The following is an 18,804-nucleotide window of genomic DNA, read 5'->3' as shown; positions in this document are numbered from 1 at the left end:
GATCCTAAAGACAGCTGTGAAAAGCATCTTGATGTTGTACGTGCACACAAATTGTTCACAATGGGAAAAATCTTCATTTCTTTGTAAATAAAGGCTTCTCAGGTATCTATAGCAGTACAAAACTGACCCCAATTCTGTATCTTTATGACAAAGTTATAGCCTTGTGAAATCTGATGATTTCAAACACCCTGAGGAATTGCTTATTCAGGTAGAATTTCTTTCAGTAAGATATGATAACCTTAATTTGTCTTGAGTTGCAATAATAATAATAATAATAATAATAATAATAATAATAATAATAATAATAATAATAATAATAATAATAATAACAAATCAACAACTCAACCAATTACTAAAGATAACAGAAGTATTTAGCAATGATATAAATATGGCTTTTGGAACAGACAAATGTAAGAAAAATAGCATAGTCAAGGGAAAACATACTAAACAAGAAGATTACATATTGGATAACCACAGCAACTCAATAGAAGCGATGGAAAAAACAGATGCCTATAAATATCTAGGATACAGACAAAAAAATAGGAATAGATGATAGAAATATTAAGGAAGAGCTAAAAGAAAAATATAGACAAAGACTAACAAAAATACTGAAAACAGAATTGACAGCAAGAAACAAGACAAAAGCTATAAATACCTATGCTATACCAATATTGACCTACTCATTTGGAGTAGTGAAATGGAGTAACACAGACCTAGAAGCACTGAATACACTTACACGATCACAATGCCACAAATATAGAGTACATCACATACATTCAGCAACAGAAAGATTCACATTAAGCAGAAAGGAAGGAGGAAGGGGATTTATCGACATAAAAAACCTACATTATGGACAGGTAGACAATTTAAGAAAATTCTTTCTAGAACGAGCAGAAACTAGCAAAATACACAAAGCAATCACCCACATAAATACATCGGCTACACCACTACAATTTCATAACCACCTCTACAACCCTTTAGATCACATAACATCAACAGATACAAAGAAAGTAAATTGGAAAAAGAAAACACTACATGGCAAGCACCCGTATCATCTAACACAGCCACACATCGATCAAGACGCATCCAACACATGGCTAAGAAGAGGCAATATATACAGTGAGACAGAAGGATTCATGATTGCAATACAGGATCAAACAATAAACACCAGATATTACAGCAAGCATATTATTAAAGATCCCAATACCACAACAGATAAATGCAGACTTTGCAAACAACAAATAGAAACAGTAGATCACATCACAAGCGGATGTACAATACTAGCAAATACAGAATGCCCCAGAAGACATGACAACGTCGCAAAAATAATACATCAACAGCTTGCCTTACAACATAAACTTTTAAAACAACACGTTCCTACATGCAAGTATACACCACAAAATGTACTGGAGAATGATGAATACAAATTATACTGGAACAGAACCATTATAACAGATAAAACAACGCCACATAACAAACGTGACATCATACTCACCAATAAAAAGAAGAAATTAACACAACTAATTGAAATATCCATACCCAATACAGCAAATATACAGAAGAAAACAGGAGAAAAAATTGAAAAATACATCCAACTGGCTGAGGAAGTCAAGGACATGTGGCATCAGGATAAAGTTGACATTATACCAATTATACTTTCAACTACAGGAGTCATACCACGCAATATCCACCAGTACATCAATGCAATACAGCTACACCCAAACTTATATATACAACTTCAGAAATCCGTAATTATTGATACATGTTCAATTACCCGAAAGTTCCTAAACGCAATGTAAAATATACTGTACAGTTAAAAGGAAGTGACGCTTGATCAAGGTCCACGTCACTTTCATTCCGAACCAGACCTAAGGTCTGAGAAAGCAAAGATAATAATAATAATAATAATAATAATAATAATAATAACCTGGAAGTTCCTAAATGCAATGTAACATATACCATACAGTTAAAAGGAAGTCACACTTGATCAAGGTTCGTGTCACTTTCCATTTTTAACCAGACATAACGTCTGAGAAAGGAAAGAAATAATAAATTATTTCCATTTTATGGCCTTCATTGGACCACTCCAGCAAACTTTCTACAAAGAATTTTTCAGTTTCCTGCCAGCCCAGTACTTGTTCATTCTCTCAGGTCTCATTCTTCTGTCTTCATCAGGAATCACCATTCCTATTGTCTGTTGATTCTCATTTGCAGTCTGGTTTGTTTGTGAGTTTCCTGATTTTGTCAGTTTTGTTTCTTAGGTCTCGAAATGTAATCTGTAGCTCATTCATATCTTCCTTTATTTCTATAATCCACTTAATGTTGCACTTACTATTCCACAATTTTTCTGTTAGTCTGCTGATGATCCTGTTTTCTGGTGTTCTGATTACATGTCCAAGAAATGAAATCTTTTCTTCCCAATTGTACTCATTACCAGTTCTATTTCCTTGAAGACTCATTTGTAGCTACTCTCCAGTGTATCTTTCTGGTATGAGTAGTTGATGCATGTTCTGATGATTCTTCTCCCTATTTTGAGTATTTTGTCTATTTCTGCAGTGTTAGTTGTTTTGAAGATGGTTTCACTTGTGTGTTTTTTTCTGGTTGAGTGACTGTTTTGCAGTGTTTTAATTTTGTTGCTATTGACAGGATCTTTTTGTTGTAGGTGTTCTTGGTGATATATTGTGCTGTAGTCAATTTGTTTATTCTGTTATGCCATGTTGGCTTTTCATAGAGTTTATATGTTCTGATTTCTCGCAGTAATTCAAATTTATCTACAATTTTGATTTCTTGGTTTCCTATGCCAATTTTGTTTATGAGTGTTGGGTCAGTTAACATGATGACTGGTTTTTCAAAGGATGTTTCAAGACCAATTTTCTGCGCTAGTTCCTGTAGTGAGATAACTTGTTTGGTTTCCTGAATACTGTTGGACAAGAAAGCAAGGTCACCAGCAAATCCTAGACAATTTAAAGTTGTGTTGTTTTTGGATCTTCCAATTTGGATGTTCTTTGGGTTAATCTTGTACCATTTCATCATCATGTATTCTAAAGCACAGATCAACAGCAAGAGTGCCCAACAATCTCCTTGTCTTAAACCTGCTTTTATGACGAATGGCCCAGAGTTCCTCCCTAAACTTGACATATGAAACAGTGTTGGTTAAGGTGAGTTCTATCAATTTGATTAATTTTGCATGGAGCCCAAAATTTCTTAAGATCTTTAACATTGAAGATCTATGGATACAGTCATGCGCTTTTTTTTAAAGTCCACGGAGGTATTACAAGAGGTTCATTTTGTTTCTTGTAATATGATATGGCTAATTTTAAAGTGATGATCTGTTCTGCACAGTTTCTACAATGTCTGAAGCCTCCTTGGTATTCACCTAATTCGTCCTCTATTTGCTGTTTGATCCTCTTGTATAGGATTGTGGAGAAAATCTATGTGCAGTCTAAGAGAGATACCTCTAATTACCTGGGTTTCTTTTATCTCCTTTTTTTGTGGAATGGGTGGATTATGACTGTGGTCCAATGTTTGGGAAACTTTTCTGTTATCCAGATTTTTGTTCGGGCTATGTGTAAGGATGTTTGAATTATATCACTGGCATATGTCCACATATCCACCAAAAACATGGTCTTCTCTGCACACCTTGTAATTTTTCATCTCTGAGTGCTGTTTCCCCCTCTTGAATTGTTGGAGGATTTATGAGATCAGGTGGAGTCTTGTGTGTGTGTGTGTGTGTGTGTGTGTGTGTGTGTGTGTGTGTGTCTGTCTGTCTGTCTGTCTGTGTGTGTGTATTAATTGCTACAAGTTCCTGGGGTTTTTCACAATTTAAAAATTTACTAAATGTTTTGCCATGATTTCAGCATTTACCTTGTCATTATGTGGCTTTTTTCGATCTTCCCTTTTCAGCATTAATGTGGCAGGGGTAAATTTTCGTAATTTTCTTCCAAACATTTTGTAAAAGTCTCTGAAATTGGTTTTATGGTAATTTCGTCTATTGAGTTGATTAGATCTTTCTGTGATTGTCTCTTGGTTTGCCTGATAATTTGTGTGAACTTTTGCTTGATATTTTTGAAGTTGGTTGCATCTTCTTCTGTTTTGTGTGTTTGAAATTTTAACCATGCACAATGTCTTCCATTATGAATTTTGTCATATTCTGAGATCCACCAGACATGTCTATTAGGTGCGTCCAATGGGGCTAAATTTTCTGCTTGTTGCCTGAGAATTTTAACATTATAGGTATCTCCGTGGAAGAATTTGTCCATAAATACATGATCCAGCTGCCATTCTCCTTTTCCCCAATCAGGATGTTTCCAAGTTTTACATTTGTTTGGCCTCCTTTTGAAGTATGTGTACTTTGAGATCAATTTGTGTTCCCTACAGGTTTCAGGAAGTCTTTGACCATTTTTATTTATGTGGAGCCTATTTCCCCATAATATCCCAGTATTTCTTTTCTCTTCTTAGTTGAGCATTGAAGTCCCCTAACAGGATCTTAACAATGTTAATATTTACATGGTTTATTGCTTGGTCAAGGAGATCCCAAAACTTTTCCACTTTGTTCCTTGTCTTCGTTAGAAAATTTTCATTAGTAGGGGTATGGGCATTAATGATGATATAAATTTTGTTATATATTTTTAAACCCAAAGTTGCAATTCTAGGGGAGGTGGCTTGAAAATCAATAATCAAATCTATTGTTTTCAATTGACTATAAACCCAGTTCCTAATTGGGGACATTCTTTCATAACCCTCATTCCAGGTTTACCATTGTAAATTCTGTAGCCTTGTGATTTGAATGGTTCTTCTGTAGTATTTCTTATTTCCTGGAGCCCTGTTTCTAAAATTTTCTGCTTCTCTAAGTCATCCATCAAATCTTTAGTTTTCCTATTTCAAGTAGAGAATTAATATTATGAGTTGCAATGTCGTTGATCTGATCTTGTTTGATCCTGTTCTTATGAACTGGCATAAGAATGGGTGTTTGCCAATGCTCCGACTCATTGACACCTAGGTGGCTACCCACCAAATCCGATGTAGCCTTCTCCCACAGGAATTTACCTCTGAAGTGTGACTAATGCTAATCTAACACTGCTAGTTATGGGAATTACTAATAGATTAGTTTGTATGTATGAAGATGCACATTTACTACTATGAAAAATATCACTGTTCCTCCTACTACTTTAGTCAGATACTTATTTTATGTAGTATCTCCACATACATTAATACTCTGCTATCCACCTAATGGTGCATGGCAAATAGTACCCCATAACCCTGCTGGTCATTTTCTTTCCCATTCCACTCGCAAATACAACTAGGGAAAAAGACTGTATATGTGCTTCCATATCAGCCCTGATTTCTCAAATTTTATCTCCATAGTCCTTATGTGCAATGTATATTGGAAACAACAGAATAGTTTGGCAGTCAGCTTCAAATGACAGTTCTCTAAATTTTCTCAATAGCATTCCTTGAAAGAACATCACCTTCCCACCAGGGATTCCAATTTGAGTTCCTGAAAAATCTCCACAACACTTGTGTTTTGTTTGAATCTACCAGTAACAAATCTAGCAGCTTGTCTCTGGATTGCTTCTTGAACAAACAATTAATACACCTTTACACAGAAATTTTATCAGCTGTCTACCTATTGCCGAAGTCTAAACCCATTCAACACAAAGACCAAAGTTAAGTGGAACTTGCATCTCCGAGTCAAAATATTCTGATGAGCACAAGAGTGGCTAATAACATAGTACTGAACTTTGTTTTAGATACACAATATCTTCTAGAAACTAAATATACCTGTTCATCCACTCTACAACCAATGAAAACAGAAAAAAAATAATACACCCTAATAATCTACACACAGAATATTAAGCGACCCAACTCACTGAATGAAATAATGAAAAATATACATATGCTTCATTACATATTCATTCCATATACACTCATACAAATGACTCTGCAGAACATTGTGTGCGCTCTCATTTCACTCCATAGCTCACTATTTCTTTGCAATATCATTCCATTGTATACTACCTTATTCAGAAATTACCTTTGTTGTAATGGAACTGGCTAATTCTCCTAGTTATCTGAACATACAACAATTTGATACTCAATGTGTTCTCCAACTGATCACTGCATAGTCCTTCTGGGTTATTTCCCAGGACACTTGCTCCCACCCACATTTCGGCCACCCACTTTCCCTTACAATACTTGACGGTTGAAATAGATGATTCTCCCCATCTCAATCACATCTCCGAATCTCTATTTTCTTCATCTTCACTGTAGCTGGACAAATTATTCTACATGAGAAAAATAAGCCATCAGCAGTCTAGTTCCTCAACTGTATCATGCAACAAGTGGATGGCACAGACACAACCAGCATTTCAAAAAATACAATAGTTCTGAGGCTATGTCTTAAATTTCTAAAACTGTGTCATTACAAGACAACCTCCACATTCAATTTTTTAAGTACTGCCACATTAGCTCATGACATTTAGCTGTTGGAACATTAATGCAGAATATGGGCTTTCAATTAGTAGCACCTCATACATTGGTCTGCAAGATCACCAAACCTTCATATAAATTTAAAAAACAACTGATAATTACCATTCAACACCAAGCAAGTGATAAAAATCAATGCAACTTCTTGATCCCAACATCTAATCTCATGACTTCATTCACTAGGTGATGTGTCTCTTACTATTATTTTTCAGGCTAATGGTATCTTCACATATGACAGCAATTACAATCACAAAAATCATTAAACACAGGGAAATGATAATATGCAATGTATGCACATCAGAATTAAGCCTGACAAACATATCTGATGTAGAAACTAGTACATACAGGTTTTCAGAAAAGATTCACAGTGTGCATTGTAAATCATATACTTAGGAGTACAGTAACAAAGCTTAATCTAGCTTCCCATGCAATTACCTAATAAAATTCCCAATTCTGCAATTTATACATTGTCTTGCTGGCCACGTGCCAGTATCAAAATGATCAGCCCTATTTTTCTGGATCATGATTAAGCCCTAGACTGCATGTCACTCCAGATGACAGAGCTAGGATGTTCACTGCACAACTGCATGTGCTACACATGATCACTGTTATGGTAACACATCCTATTCATAGATTTGCTCAGGTGACTACCACTATTTCATACGTATTTTCAAAGTAACAAGTGGGGTACACATCAGTGGTTTCAGTGCCAACCACATGACCTGGTTTTCCAGGCCACACAACCAGCAACACACTGTTCTCCACACTTGCACTGAGAGCAGCAGTCCATACAGAGGGCATTATCTCTGCACCTCTGCCCGGGTGCTATGGAGGCATCCTGTACGACCTATGATCTCTTGGGTTGCATATGGAGGCCAGTACTGCCTTTTCTATTTTCATGGTTACTGGTCACCAACTACAAGCCACCCACTTTGACAACTACAGCTATGCCTTAGGACACCCTACAGTTCATTGTTTTGGCCCATCTTCTGATTTGCACATCCCTGACTACTATGCGTGGTGTTATTTCTGTAAAACCCTTCTTGTGGAACAACACTATTTGTGTTCCACTTACTGTCCTGTCTACTTTTGATGCCAATGCATCCCTTTAATTTGTTCAAAATGGCATAATATGAGTCTGTGACCTTAAGTCTTGGTCTGGTAGCTGCAAATCAGCTACACTCCTTTACATACTGTGAGCTGTCACTAGCATGATAGTTTGGTTCCTTGACCTGTAACCTTGTATAGTCTTTCTCTAATTTTATTTCTGTGACATGTTTATCAATGTGAGCATCTTTCCCTTAGCAAGGTCATAAAGCATATCTAAGCAAATAATCTTTCCTCTTTAGATTTGCCAGGACTAATTGTGAGGTCATACATGGCTTCATCTCTGTACAATCATTAACCAAAAGCCATACACAGGTTTTCTATAACTAAAAAATTTATAACTAATACAACAAGTACCACAGGAGCTGCCACAATATGTACAGGTTGTGGCCAAAGTATCAGGGCTGATCTGCAACACACAAATTCTCTCTCTTTTTCAAAACCAAAAATTTTAGGACAAACTCACGAATAACTATGATTCAACAAAAGATAAGAACAGCCAATGTTCTTTTGAATTGTATTTATCAGAGGTTATTGAAAGGAGGAATATTTCTCAAATGACCCACACTATTAGAACTTACACTTCATCTAAATGTGAATTTACTGTATCCATCACACACAGCCATTATACAATATAGTTGATATCAACAAGGGCTACAGAAAACAGGATTATACCAGCAACCAGTCCCCTTCCACTTCTGTTTACAACAGTCAGCACATAACAGATGATATGAAAGTCAAGTTCAGGAGTAAAAGAATACTCTACAATTACTAACAGCAAAAAGTTTCAGAAAACTGACAATCTGTGCTAATTCCACTGTAATACATCCTTTACTCTTAGCAAAAGACTCATTACCTGACTACATGCAATACATTAGAGATGTGAATACTTACAATATCCTCAGGGACAATTTCCAAATTCAATTCAGGATCCTCCTTGATAAAATCAGTGGACCAAGCTATTCCATATGGATCTTTAACAGACTGCATGAAAAAAAAAGAAAAAATGCTGAATTATAACTAGTTGCTAAGTTCTGACACAGTTCTCAATATTCCTTTCTTATGAATATCATCCAACTCTGCAGAGATTCTAATCAACTGGGAAGATTGAGTGTCACAATTCATCCAAATCAGTTCTAATGTCTCTGATTTTGCTATCAGCCATTGTGTAGTATTTATTTGGCATACTTTCACTTTCTATTCCTATCACATAATCCATTCTGATTTCAGTGGCACTACGGCCTGCTCTATCAGGAGGTCATACTCCCATATGCAAACTTGATATATGGGTGTGTGGCAACATTTCAAAATTAAACTCTGATAATAGAGAAACCCCAATAATCTTCCAGCTGTAAACCAATAAATAAGAGGGCTTTTCAGTGTTTAATCAAATGATTATTGCATTCTCTACATTATCATCAAAATTAACAAAATTTAATGCTATTGACACAGCTTCTTGCTCTTCACCATATATTTTCAGTGCCTGCTCTTTGGGAAACCATTCACATTTATGTCATGTGTACTGGAGGGAAATCAGAAGGAATTACATACAGCCACTGCAGGATTTCAGTAATGTAAATATTACAGTAAATAGCGACTGGGAACTCTAAACTATACCCCAACACATATAGTTCCAGATCTTCTGTTACAGCACTGTGACAGAGACATATGAGATTAAGTTTCTTCCAAGAGGAAGACTTTCTTGCTCCGTTGATACCAAACATGTACTTAATGCATTCATTACATACCATCATAATAAAAAATTAATACAAGGGTAATGGTTCACAGAAATATGCTTGTTACAAGTTCTGTTAAAATACTATTGGTGATAAACATGAAATAACACATCTAACTAGAGTCAACTGGAAGACCACAAAAATTCTTGAAAATAGCTGGTATCATAGGTTACAATTGCACACCATCAATAATTTAGCTTGAATGCCCATATTTCTGTCATGGCATTCTTACTACACTTCCTACACAATAAAGTGCTTGTGTGAAAACTTACATTATGCTCTGATCCATCAGCATGTTGTTTCACTTCAGGATCTTGCTTTACTGAAACACTAGGTCCTTCAGTTTTTAATGGGTCTTCAAGAAACTGAAAAAGCAAAAACGTTACGTGATCAAGGCTTCTGTGTCTTGTTCCAAATGGCTCTCTCGGGGGGGAGGAGGAGGAAGAGGAGGGGGGGAGGAGGAGGAGGCAGGGGAGCAGGGAGACGAGTAGGGGAGCAGGGAGACGAGTAGGGGAGCAGGGAGACGAGTAGGGGAGCAGGGAGACGAGTAGGGGAGCAGGGAGACGAGTAGGGGAGCAGGGAGACGAGTAGGGGAGCAGGGAGAGGAAGAGGAAGAGAGAGAGAAAGAGAGAGAGAAAGAGAGAGAGAAAGAGAGAGAGAAAGAGAGAGAGAAAGAGAGAGAGAAAGAGAGAGAGAAAGAGAGAGAGAAAGAGAGAGAGGAGAAAGAGAGAGAGGAGAAAGAGAGAGAGAAAGAGAAAGAGAAAGAGAAACATTCGAACAGATCTTGTGTAGAAACTGTCATGCCCATAACACTAATAATCACATATATTCAACAATTAGAAGTAGGCAGCAAGAAAATGTGGTGCCACAATTTAAATATTTGGAATCAAAGCTTTGTTTATGCTTGAAGACAGGCACAACAATAAGCGATTGACTCCGAAATATTGATCAAAATGATTTCTTACATACCAAGCAGCTACCAGCATACACAGTAACCATACATACTACAGAAGTGGATGCGTTTTACATCACCTCCTAAACCACTGGTTCGACTACAACCAAGCCAGATACACGTATTACTTACTATCTAGACTAAAATACTGAGAAGGTAAGAACCAGCAACCTCCTATGGAGGTGGGCAGGATGATGTGGAGAGAGGAATGGAAGAACAACAGACAGAGAGAGAGGTGGCAGAAACAGATGGACAGAGAGGGGTAGCAGATGGACAGAGGTGGTTGGCTGATTGAATGATTAAAGGCACCAAACTACTAGGACATCTGTCCTTCCTCAAACAGGCAGGCGGGTCTACACAACTGTAGGTAAGAGAGACCCTACCACACACAATTCAGAGGAAGGAAACCCCAATGTCTATGAGAGGTCAGTGAAACCGATATAAGGGACAAAAGGAAAAAATGAACACAGAGGATGGGAGAAAGGCAAGGTGCCTCATTTAGGGAGCAGCCAGAAGCAGCAGAGGGCAGAATGCAATGAGAGGACATACATCCCCAGTGCCTGCCACTTACCAGAGGTACTCTACTCATGAACAGCCTACAAAATACTAGCAATACAGACAGGGCCAGAGAAGTACAGAGACGAAAGATTAATTTGTCTAACACTATGTGACAGGAGGGAAGAAGTGTAAAAGAGCAGGTAGGGTAGGGTGAGAACCGGGCTGGACCACCAATCCCAGACAGCCACAGCCTGGTCTGTGCAGAGGAGGCAATAGAGTGTTCTGCCAACCCGTCGATGGGCCTCAACAGCAACGATGGAGAGTACAGCAAAACGTGGACTACTGTTGAATGGGAATGACGACAGTGGGGTGTGTCCTCCCATTGGAAAGATGACCACAAGTCAGTCAGGTACGGATGATGTGGAGCTGGCAAAGGACAGTAGAATACTTCTGAGAGGCCTGCATGGAAGGACCTACAAGGATTCGTAGTCTTCTTTATCACTGGTAGTTTGAAGTTAGAGTGCTCCTTTCCATATTTCAGGTTCCTAAAACTTGATGGTGTAATACCAATCAGAGGTCTGTTTCCAGAATACTCATCACCAGAGCTGGTTTACTGGTAGCCAGATTGGCCTAGCTACCAGCAATGTTCATTCCCAGGGACCCCAACATGACCCATAGACCAAACAATCGTCATTGAGCATCCACCTTCCTCAAGAGCATACTGGGAATACTGATTAGCAATAACCATGGGATGCTGAGGGTAATACTGGGTGAGAGCTTCTAAACTGGTCGAAGAGGTTGCAGCAGATGAAGGACCCACTACTGGAGGGAAGGATATGCTCAACAAGAGCACGAGAGATGGCTAACAACACTAAAGCTTCTCTCAAGGAAGGCAGTTCAGTATGACCCGTGACAGTGTAAGCAAAGCCCATGTGATCAGCAACCATCAAGCAATCTGTATAGACTACTGCTGAAGCCTGGGATGTACCATAAATGGAGAAAAATTGGTGGCAGAGGGCCTCAGGAGGGACCATGTCTTTCGGACCTCATGAGTCAAGACAAAGCTGTGACCAAGGGGTTCCCCACAGAGGTGTACATGAGTGGGCTCAGAGGAGAGATGGAGGAAGAAATAACTGGAATTCAGAGGGGAGGGACAGGGTGTGGACTGCAATCATAATCCCTGATCTGGGCCACCATTGTGGGAGACAGGTTTCCACATTTGGAAAGAGGGGACAATAGTTTGGATGCTTAGAGTTGCAAACATAGGTAGCACAACTGAGAAGCTGTTGTTGGCACCTGGTACACAATGATTGGACCAAAGCCTCCATGAGTAATCTGTCCATAGGACTAGAACAAAAGGCTCCTGTTGCAAATCAAATCCCACAGTTGTGTATCTGATTCAGTATCCACAATGCTGAGGGCAAAGCCGAACCATATGCCAGACTCCCATAACCAAGACACAGTTTGATCACGGCTTTGTAAAGCTGCAGAAGGGTAGTGCACTCTGCACCTCTGTTGGTGTCACTCAGGCGACCAAGTGTACTGAGGTGCAGCAAGCACTTTCACTTACACTGCAAAAGACTGAATTCATGTCAACTAAGAAACAGAGACCAGTCCTAAAAACAGTAAGTTCCTGCCACACTGAGTAGTTTGTAATCAAGATAAAGTTCTGGTTGTAGATGAACAATATGATGTTGACAAAAAACCATGACATGAGTTTTGGCAGCTGAAAACCGAAAGCCATGGATGAGTGCCCATGTTCATTTCTTTTGTAGTCTACAGTCAGTGACACCCACACTAGAGGAGCAATAGTAAGAGGCAGAAGTAGTCAGCATACAGGGAGGGTGATACTGATGACCTCACAGCTGGAGGTCGCTATTGATGGCTTGTAGAAGCACCAGGACATGCAGTACAGAACCCTGCAGGTCTCCAATCTCTTGGATATGGGGAGTGTTGTGGAAGCACCAACTAGAACCCAGAACATACACAGACACGAAATTCTACATAAAAACTTGGAGTGGATCCCAGAGACCCTATTCAAATGAGGTATCAAGGATATGGTGTCACCTGCTGGCGTCAGAGCTTTTGCAGGTCGTTGAAGACTGTTACAACGCATTGACACTGGGCAAAAGCAGACCGGCTGGCAGACTGCAGGCAAACCACATTATTAGTAGTGAAGCAGCTTTGCCAAAAACCACACTGTGACGCAGCCAGAAGACCACAAGACTGAAGGAGCCACACAGCTGTCAGCTCACTGTGCACTCAAGCAATATACAGAGAACATTGGTGAAACTTAATGGGCGATAACTGCTTATCTCTAAAGGTGCTTACCCAGTTTCAGCACTGTGATAATGATGCTTTCTAATTATTGTGATTGGAACTAGCTCTTGGTCCAGATCCAGTTACAGATGGCGAGGGTATAATGGTGACAATCCACTGATAGGTGCTTGATCATTTGGTTGTCGATGTGACCGGGCCCTGGGGCTGTACCAGGGTAGAGGGCAAGGGCATTTATGAATTCCCACTCAATTAATTGAGCTTTATACAGCTCCAGGTGGCACGTAGTAAAAGATAATTTCTTTTACTCCAACCCTTGCTTAAGAACATGAAAAACATGTTGATAAATCTCAGATGCTGAGACTCTAGCATATGCAGAGAAAAATGTTGGCAATGGTGTCTGGGTCAGTGAAGACAGTGGAATTTCAAGGCAATAGCAGATACACCTACTAGTGTCTGGTATATATAGAAATGTCTCATCTTAGGTCAAACATGCGAAGGAGAGGTTTATGGTCTGATGGTTGAAACAGGCTGCTCGCAGCATTCTTGTTTACATCATTTCATCAGGTGGCAGACCCAGGAATGAAGCCACTTGAAGTAAATAACATACTCCATTGATTGGTGCCACTTATAGTGCTGGAGAGCCCACCTATTATCACTAATGGCCTCTACAATTTCTGATGACCACCAATGTACTCTCTTCTGTCAGAGCAGGTCCAAGAAACAGAGGATTGCTAAATCAGCTGCCAAATGAATGGCTGTAATTATATTCTGGACTGCCTTGTTGATGTCTCCATGTGGCGAGGTGTCAGGGCTGACATGAAAGGCAAAAGCACTACAGTCAGCAATGATGTCAGCCGATCTGGGCACACACCCAGGGTAGTGATGATGAGGGAGGAACAAGGCTTCCAGTTCTGTTTGGCCTCTTTGCCAGTAGGTTTGTCCCGAGTCTTTTATCTTCTTCACTTTCTAGAAAACAGTGTAATCTGGTGGATAAGGAGTGTGGTGTTTTCCTCAGTGGACAAAGAAGGGGAGAGATGCAAACACAGCATTTGCAAACGATACTCACCCACAATCTCTAGAGATGGGGTTAGTGCTGCAATGCAAAGACATGCCCAAATTCCAGACACTTGAAGCACCAGAGTGACCTACAATTTCACACAGCATCAGTATACCATCACATTGACCTTCTCAGCTAATGAATCACTCTAAAAGGCCCCTGTGGAGAGGGGAAGGACATGTACAGAGAATGGAGTGAAATATAATGGAGGTCAAGGTGGTCAGAACTGGAGTAAATGCATACCCAGGTGAAGCCAAGAGGTCTACTAGTTTTCCTTATTATAAAAGTTCCTTCATTCTGAAAAACAATGCCCTATCATTATTGTACAAAATATAAAACATGTAAGATATCATGAGGACTTTCTGCTTCACTCCAGTGTCACTGTCACAGCCATTATGTAATGAATTATGGATGCTATGTAACTTACAAATTTAATTATTTTACATTTGAATGTAATTGTGAATTTGTCCTACATCTACACAAAAATAAATATAATCGTTTTGCTTGCACCACTAACTATCCTTCAGAAGTCACAAAAACAACTCATGTATATGGCATCCGGACACCCATGGTCATTGTCCTAGTAACCCAAAACTAAAAGCAAATTTTTCACTATAATGAACAGGAATAAGGAATGACTATGTAAAAAGCTATGACTACTTGTTTATGTGCACTAGACTACAAATTCACAGCTGGTTTACTCTCCACCAGTTTTCCTAGTCAAATGGTGTAATGATGCAGTCAAACTCTCGGTACAATTACAGCTGACACTGAACATCAATGCGCGCCACCAAAGTTAATTTTACAGCCATTTCCCTCTTTTTACATCCACATTTGTTCTTTCATGATTTTTCTGAAACCTCCTACCTGCATCCACAATATCCAGTATCAAGTTTATCCCTACAAAAGCAGTGGCTTAACAAATTTATTTTTTGGGCCACTGAACTCAAAGATTCTCGTGGCATTTGCTATAAAAAGCTAATTGAGTGGTATAATGTGTGCGGAACAAATACAGAACTTCTGAAGTAGCAGTATTAGCAGGTGCATAAATATATTTGGGTTAATAATTTTCTTTTACTGTGTCTTTCTGTGTGGAAACCAATATTGTAAGCTTTTCTCCATCTCTATTTAGCTTTTGCTTTCTTGTGGGAATGCGAGAGCCTTGCCCTCAATTTACTAATTTTGTCGTTCATCTTAACCCTGCTGTAACTGCCACTGCCATCATCTGTTTAAAACCTGGCTCGGGGGGGAAACATCACCTCTGTGACTTACAAATGGCAGAGTACATTTGATATTCTGGAGCGAATGTTCTGACAACTGAGCCACATACATCAGGGAAGCAGAGTCGCTGACAGGTAATCAGTTTGAAAGCTACAATCTCCGCGATAGCTTGGAAGTGATAAAAAGTTAACAACTGCATTATCAGATATTACCACAGACTTTAGCCAGTACTGTGCTTAGTGATATTAGGAATATGGGGAGCATGGCTCAGTGTGTTTTACTGCTAAGTGTACCAGTGTTGTATTTTTCAGTGTGAATGAAGTGTTTATTCAAGAATAATTGGCATCTGATTTACCTACATCGTAATACTATAATAAAATGGAGAGTTATGTAATAAGGAAAAAAGTAGAAACATCTGATGATTCTGGTCACCATTCAGCTGCAAGAATGCCACCAGATGTAAAGGCAGAGCCCAGCACTTCATCGAAAGTTCCACAATAAAGTGCATCAACAGATTCGTTTGGTCCCAAGATTACTGGCAACAATTTCGATATACACTACTGGCCATTAAAATTGCTACACGACGAAGATGATGTGCTACAGATGCGAAATTTAACTGACAGGAAGATGATGTTGTCATATGCAAATGATTAGTTTTTCAGAGCATTCACACAAGGTTGGCGCCGGTGGCGACACCTACAATGTGCTGACATGAGGAAAGTTTCCAACCGATTTCTCATACACAAACAGTGTTTACTGGCGTTACCTGGTGAAACATTGTTGTGATGCGTTGTGTACAGAGGAGAAATTCGTACCATCACGTTACTGACTTTGACAAAGGTCGGATTGTAGCCAATCACGATTGCTGTTTATCGTATCGCGACATTGCTGCTCACGTTGGTCAAGATCCAATGACTTAGCAGAATATGAAATAAGTGGGTTCAGGAGGGTAATACAGAATACCGTACTGGATCCTAATGGCCCTGTATCACTAGCAGTGAAGATAACAGGCATCTTATCTGCATGGCTGTAACGGATCGTGCAGCCACGTCTCGATCCCTGAGTCAACAGATCGGGATGTTTGCAAGACAACAACCATCTGCACGAACAGTTTGATGACGTTTCCAGCAGCATGGACTGTCAGCTCTGAGACCATGGCTGCAGTTACACTTGACGCTGCATCACAAATAGGAGCACCTGCGATGGTGTACCCAACGACGAACCTGGGTGCATGAATGGCAAAACTAAATTTTTTTCGGATAAATCCACGTTATGTTTACAGCATCATGATGGTCGCATCTGTGTTTGGCGACATCGCAGTGAACGCACATTGGAAGCATGTATCCGTCATCAGCATACTAGTGTGTCACCTAGTGTGATGGTATGGGGTGCCACTGGTTACACTTCTGTCACCTCTTGTTCGCATTGACGGCACTTTGAACAGGGATGTTACATTTCAGATGTGTTACGACCCATGGCTGTACCCTTCATTCGATCCCTGCGAAACTCTACATTTCAGCAGGATAATGCACGACTGCATGTTGCAGGTCCCATTTGGGCCTCTCTGGATACAGAAAATGTTCAACTACTGCCCTGGCCAGCACATTCTCCAGATCTCTCACCAATTGAAAATGTCTGGTAAATGGTGGGCGAGCAACTGGCTCGTCACAATACGCCAGTCACTACTCTTGATGAACTGCAGTATCGTGTTGAAGCTGTTGTGCCTGAACATGCCATCCAAGCTCTGTTTGACTCAATGCCCAGGCATATCAAGGCCATTATTACGGCCAGAGGTGGTTGTTTTGGGTACTGATTTCTCAGGATCTATGAACCCAAATTGCGTGTAAATGTAATCACATGTCAGTTCTAGTATAATATATCTGTCCAATGAATACCTCTTCATCATCTGTATTTCTTCTTGGTATAGCAATTTTAATGGCCAGTAGTGTATTAGCATCAGGAAATATTAGTGATGATACAAAACACAAACTCCTCACAGCTCCAAGGAAAAATGGAAAAGGTTATGTCATTCCTACTTCTGAGCACAACAGTAGAGGGTGGGTGGAACGTAGACAAAGCACTATCATCATTTTGAACAGTATCCACGGCTGGTGTTCTCACAACTTAAATAGGGACTTCTTAGCATTAACTGTTCAATTTTTGTGAATAATAAAATGGTTGGAGGAAATAAATCGATTTTCACCAAGACAGTTGTGACTGAACCACTAACAAAGTTTGCCAAACTTTCTGGTATAGATAGTAATCTCGAGACTCACTCTCAGCTCTAGTACAATGTTGAAGTGTTAACAGATGCAAAATTATTTTTGGCAACATGAGGAATTCAAACTTGATGTCATAAATAAATTGTCAAGCCAGAGAATGGAAATCATTATGGAAAACAGAGACCATCTTTTACCTATAGTAAAAACAATCATATTTCATGGAAAGCAAAGTACTCCCCTACGGGGGATGGAGATGATGGGAGTCTATCACAAAACGATAATGATTGTGAAGATATAGTAATACTGGGAACTTAAGAGCTCTTCTAAAATTTAGAATTGACGATGGAGACTCAACTAAAACATGACCTTGAGACCACTAAAGCAAATCCCACTTACGTAAAACAATGGGAAACACACTTATTTCATGCTGTGGAAAAGTGATTATCGAGACTACTGGAGGAAACCAAAGATTCCTGTTATTTCAGCATAATCTTCGATGAGACTACAGACACAGTGCACATTGTCCAACTGAGTTTAGCTGCAAGGTATGTTGATCGTGATAGCAAATTACAGGAAAGATTTTTGGGTTTCATTGACATCAATAAAGACAACGATTATAGTGGAAACGTTGACAATGAACCTCTAGAGAGTTAAGATGAAGAGTGTAGCATTACTTGTGAACTATTAGGTACTACGATACTTAGGAGAATGGAAAGCCTTTCTCTGTCCCAGGAGAACTGTGCGGGTATAGGCTGTGATGGTTGCTCAATTAATACGAATATGCCAGAATTGAAAGGAGCCGTGGCTACAATAAAAAGCAAAGCTATAAACATGCAAGCAGCACGGTGTCAAAGTCATCAGCTGACCCTTGGTCTCTCTCCCACAGTTGCAAAGTTACAAATGTGAGAAACTCACTTGGTACTAATGAAGTAGTAGTATTGTTCATTACAGTGTCTAGCAAGCAGTTTGCAACCTTGAGGATTCACCTACAACACTCACTGCACTCACATTGTCAAATGAATGATGTTGCTATTCAATTCACAGCTCATCTCTGAACAGTTTGCAAAGTTCTTTAAGAAATACAGTGTTGGAGGGATAGAACAACGGCTGCCAAAACCAATATCTTCTTTCGAGCTCTCTCTAATTGCGAGTTTATCATCACTGTTTACACTAGTGGCATTATGTGCATAACATATCCAGTCAGCAAAATCTTACAAGTCCCTATCTTGGATGTCACAATAGCTA

General features: G+C 39.4%; 1 protein-coding gene across 5 annotated transcripts in view; it reads right to left on the bottom strand.

The window, feature by feature from the left end:
* Nucleotides 1-18,804, bottom strand: part of LOC124553964 (zinc finger protein 708-like) — a 123,907-nt gene that overhangs the window by 76,266 nt on the left and 28,837 nt on the right. For all 5 annotated transcript variants that reach the window (XM_047127979.1, XM_047127982.1, XM_047127978.1 and 2 more), the window contains exons 3-4: nucleotides 9,602-9,694; nucleotides 8,488-8,577 (exon numbers count right to left, since the gene is read on the bottom strand). In XM_047127979.1, the coding sequence (XP_046983935.1) occupies nucleotides 8,488-8,577; nucleotides 9,602-9,694 (183 nt within the window). The remainder of the gene's footprint in view (nucleotides 1-8,487; nucleotides 8,578-9,601; nucleotides 9,695-18,804) is intronic.

This window comes from Schistocerca americana, chromosome 11, assembly GCF_021461395.2.
Source record: "Schistocerca americana isolate TAMUIC-IGC-003095 chromosome 11, iqSchAmer2.1, whole genome shotgun sequence".
Classification (NCBI taxonomy): domain Eukaryota; kingdom Metazoa; phylum Arthropoda; class Insecta; order Orthoptera; family Acrididae; genus Schistocerca; species Schistocerca americana.
This window is presented reverse-complemented; position numbering and strand designations above follow the sequence as displayed.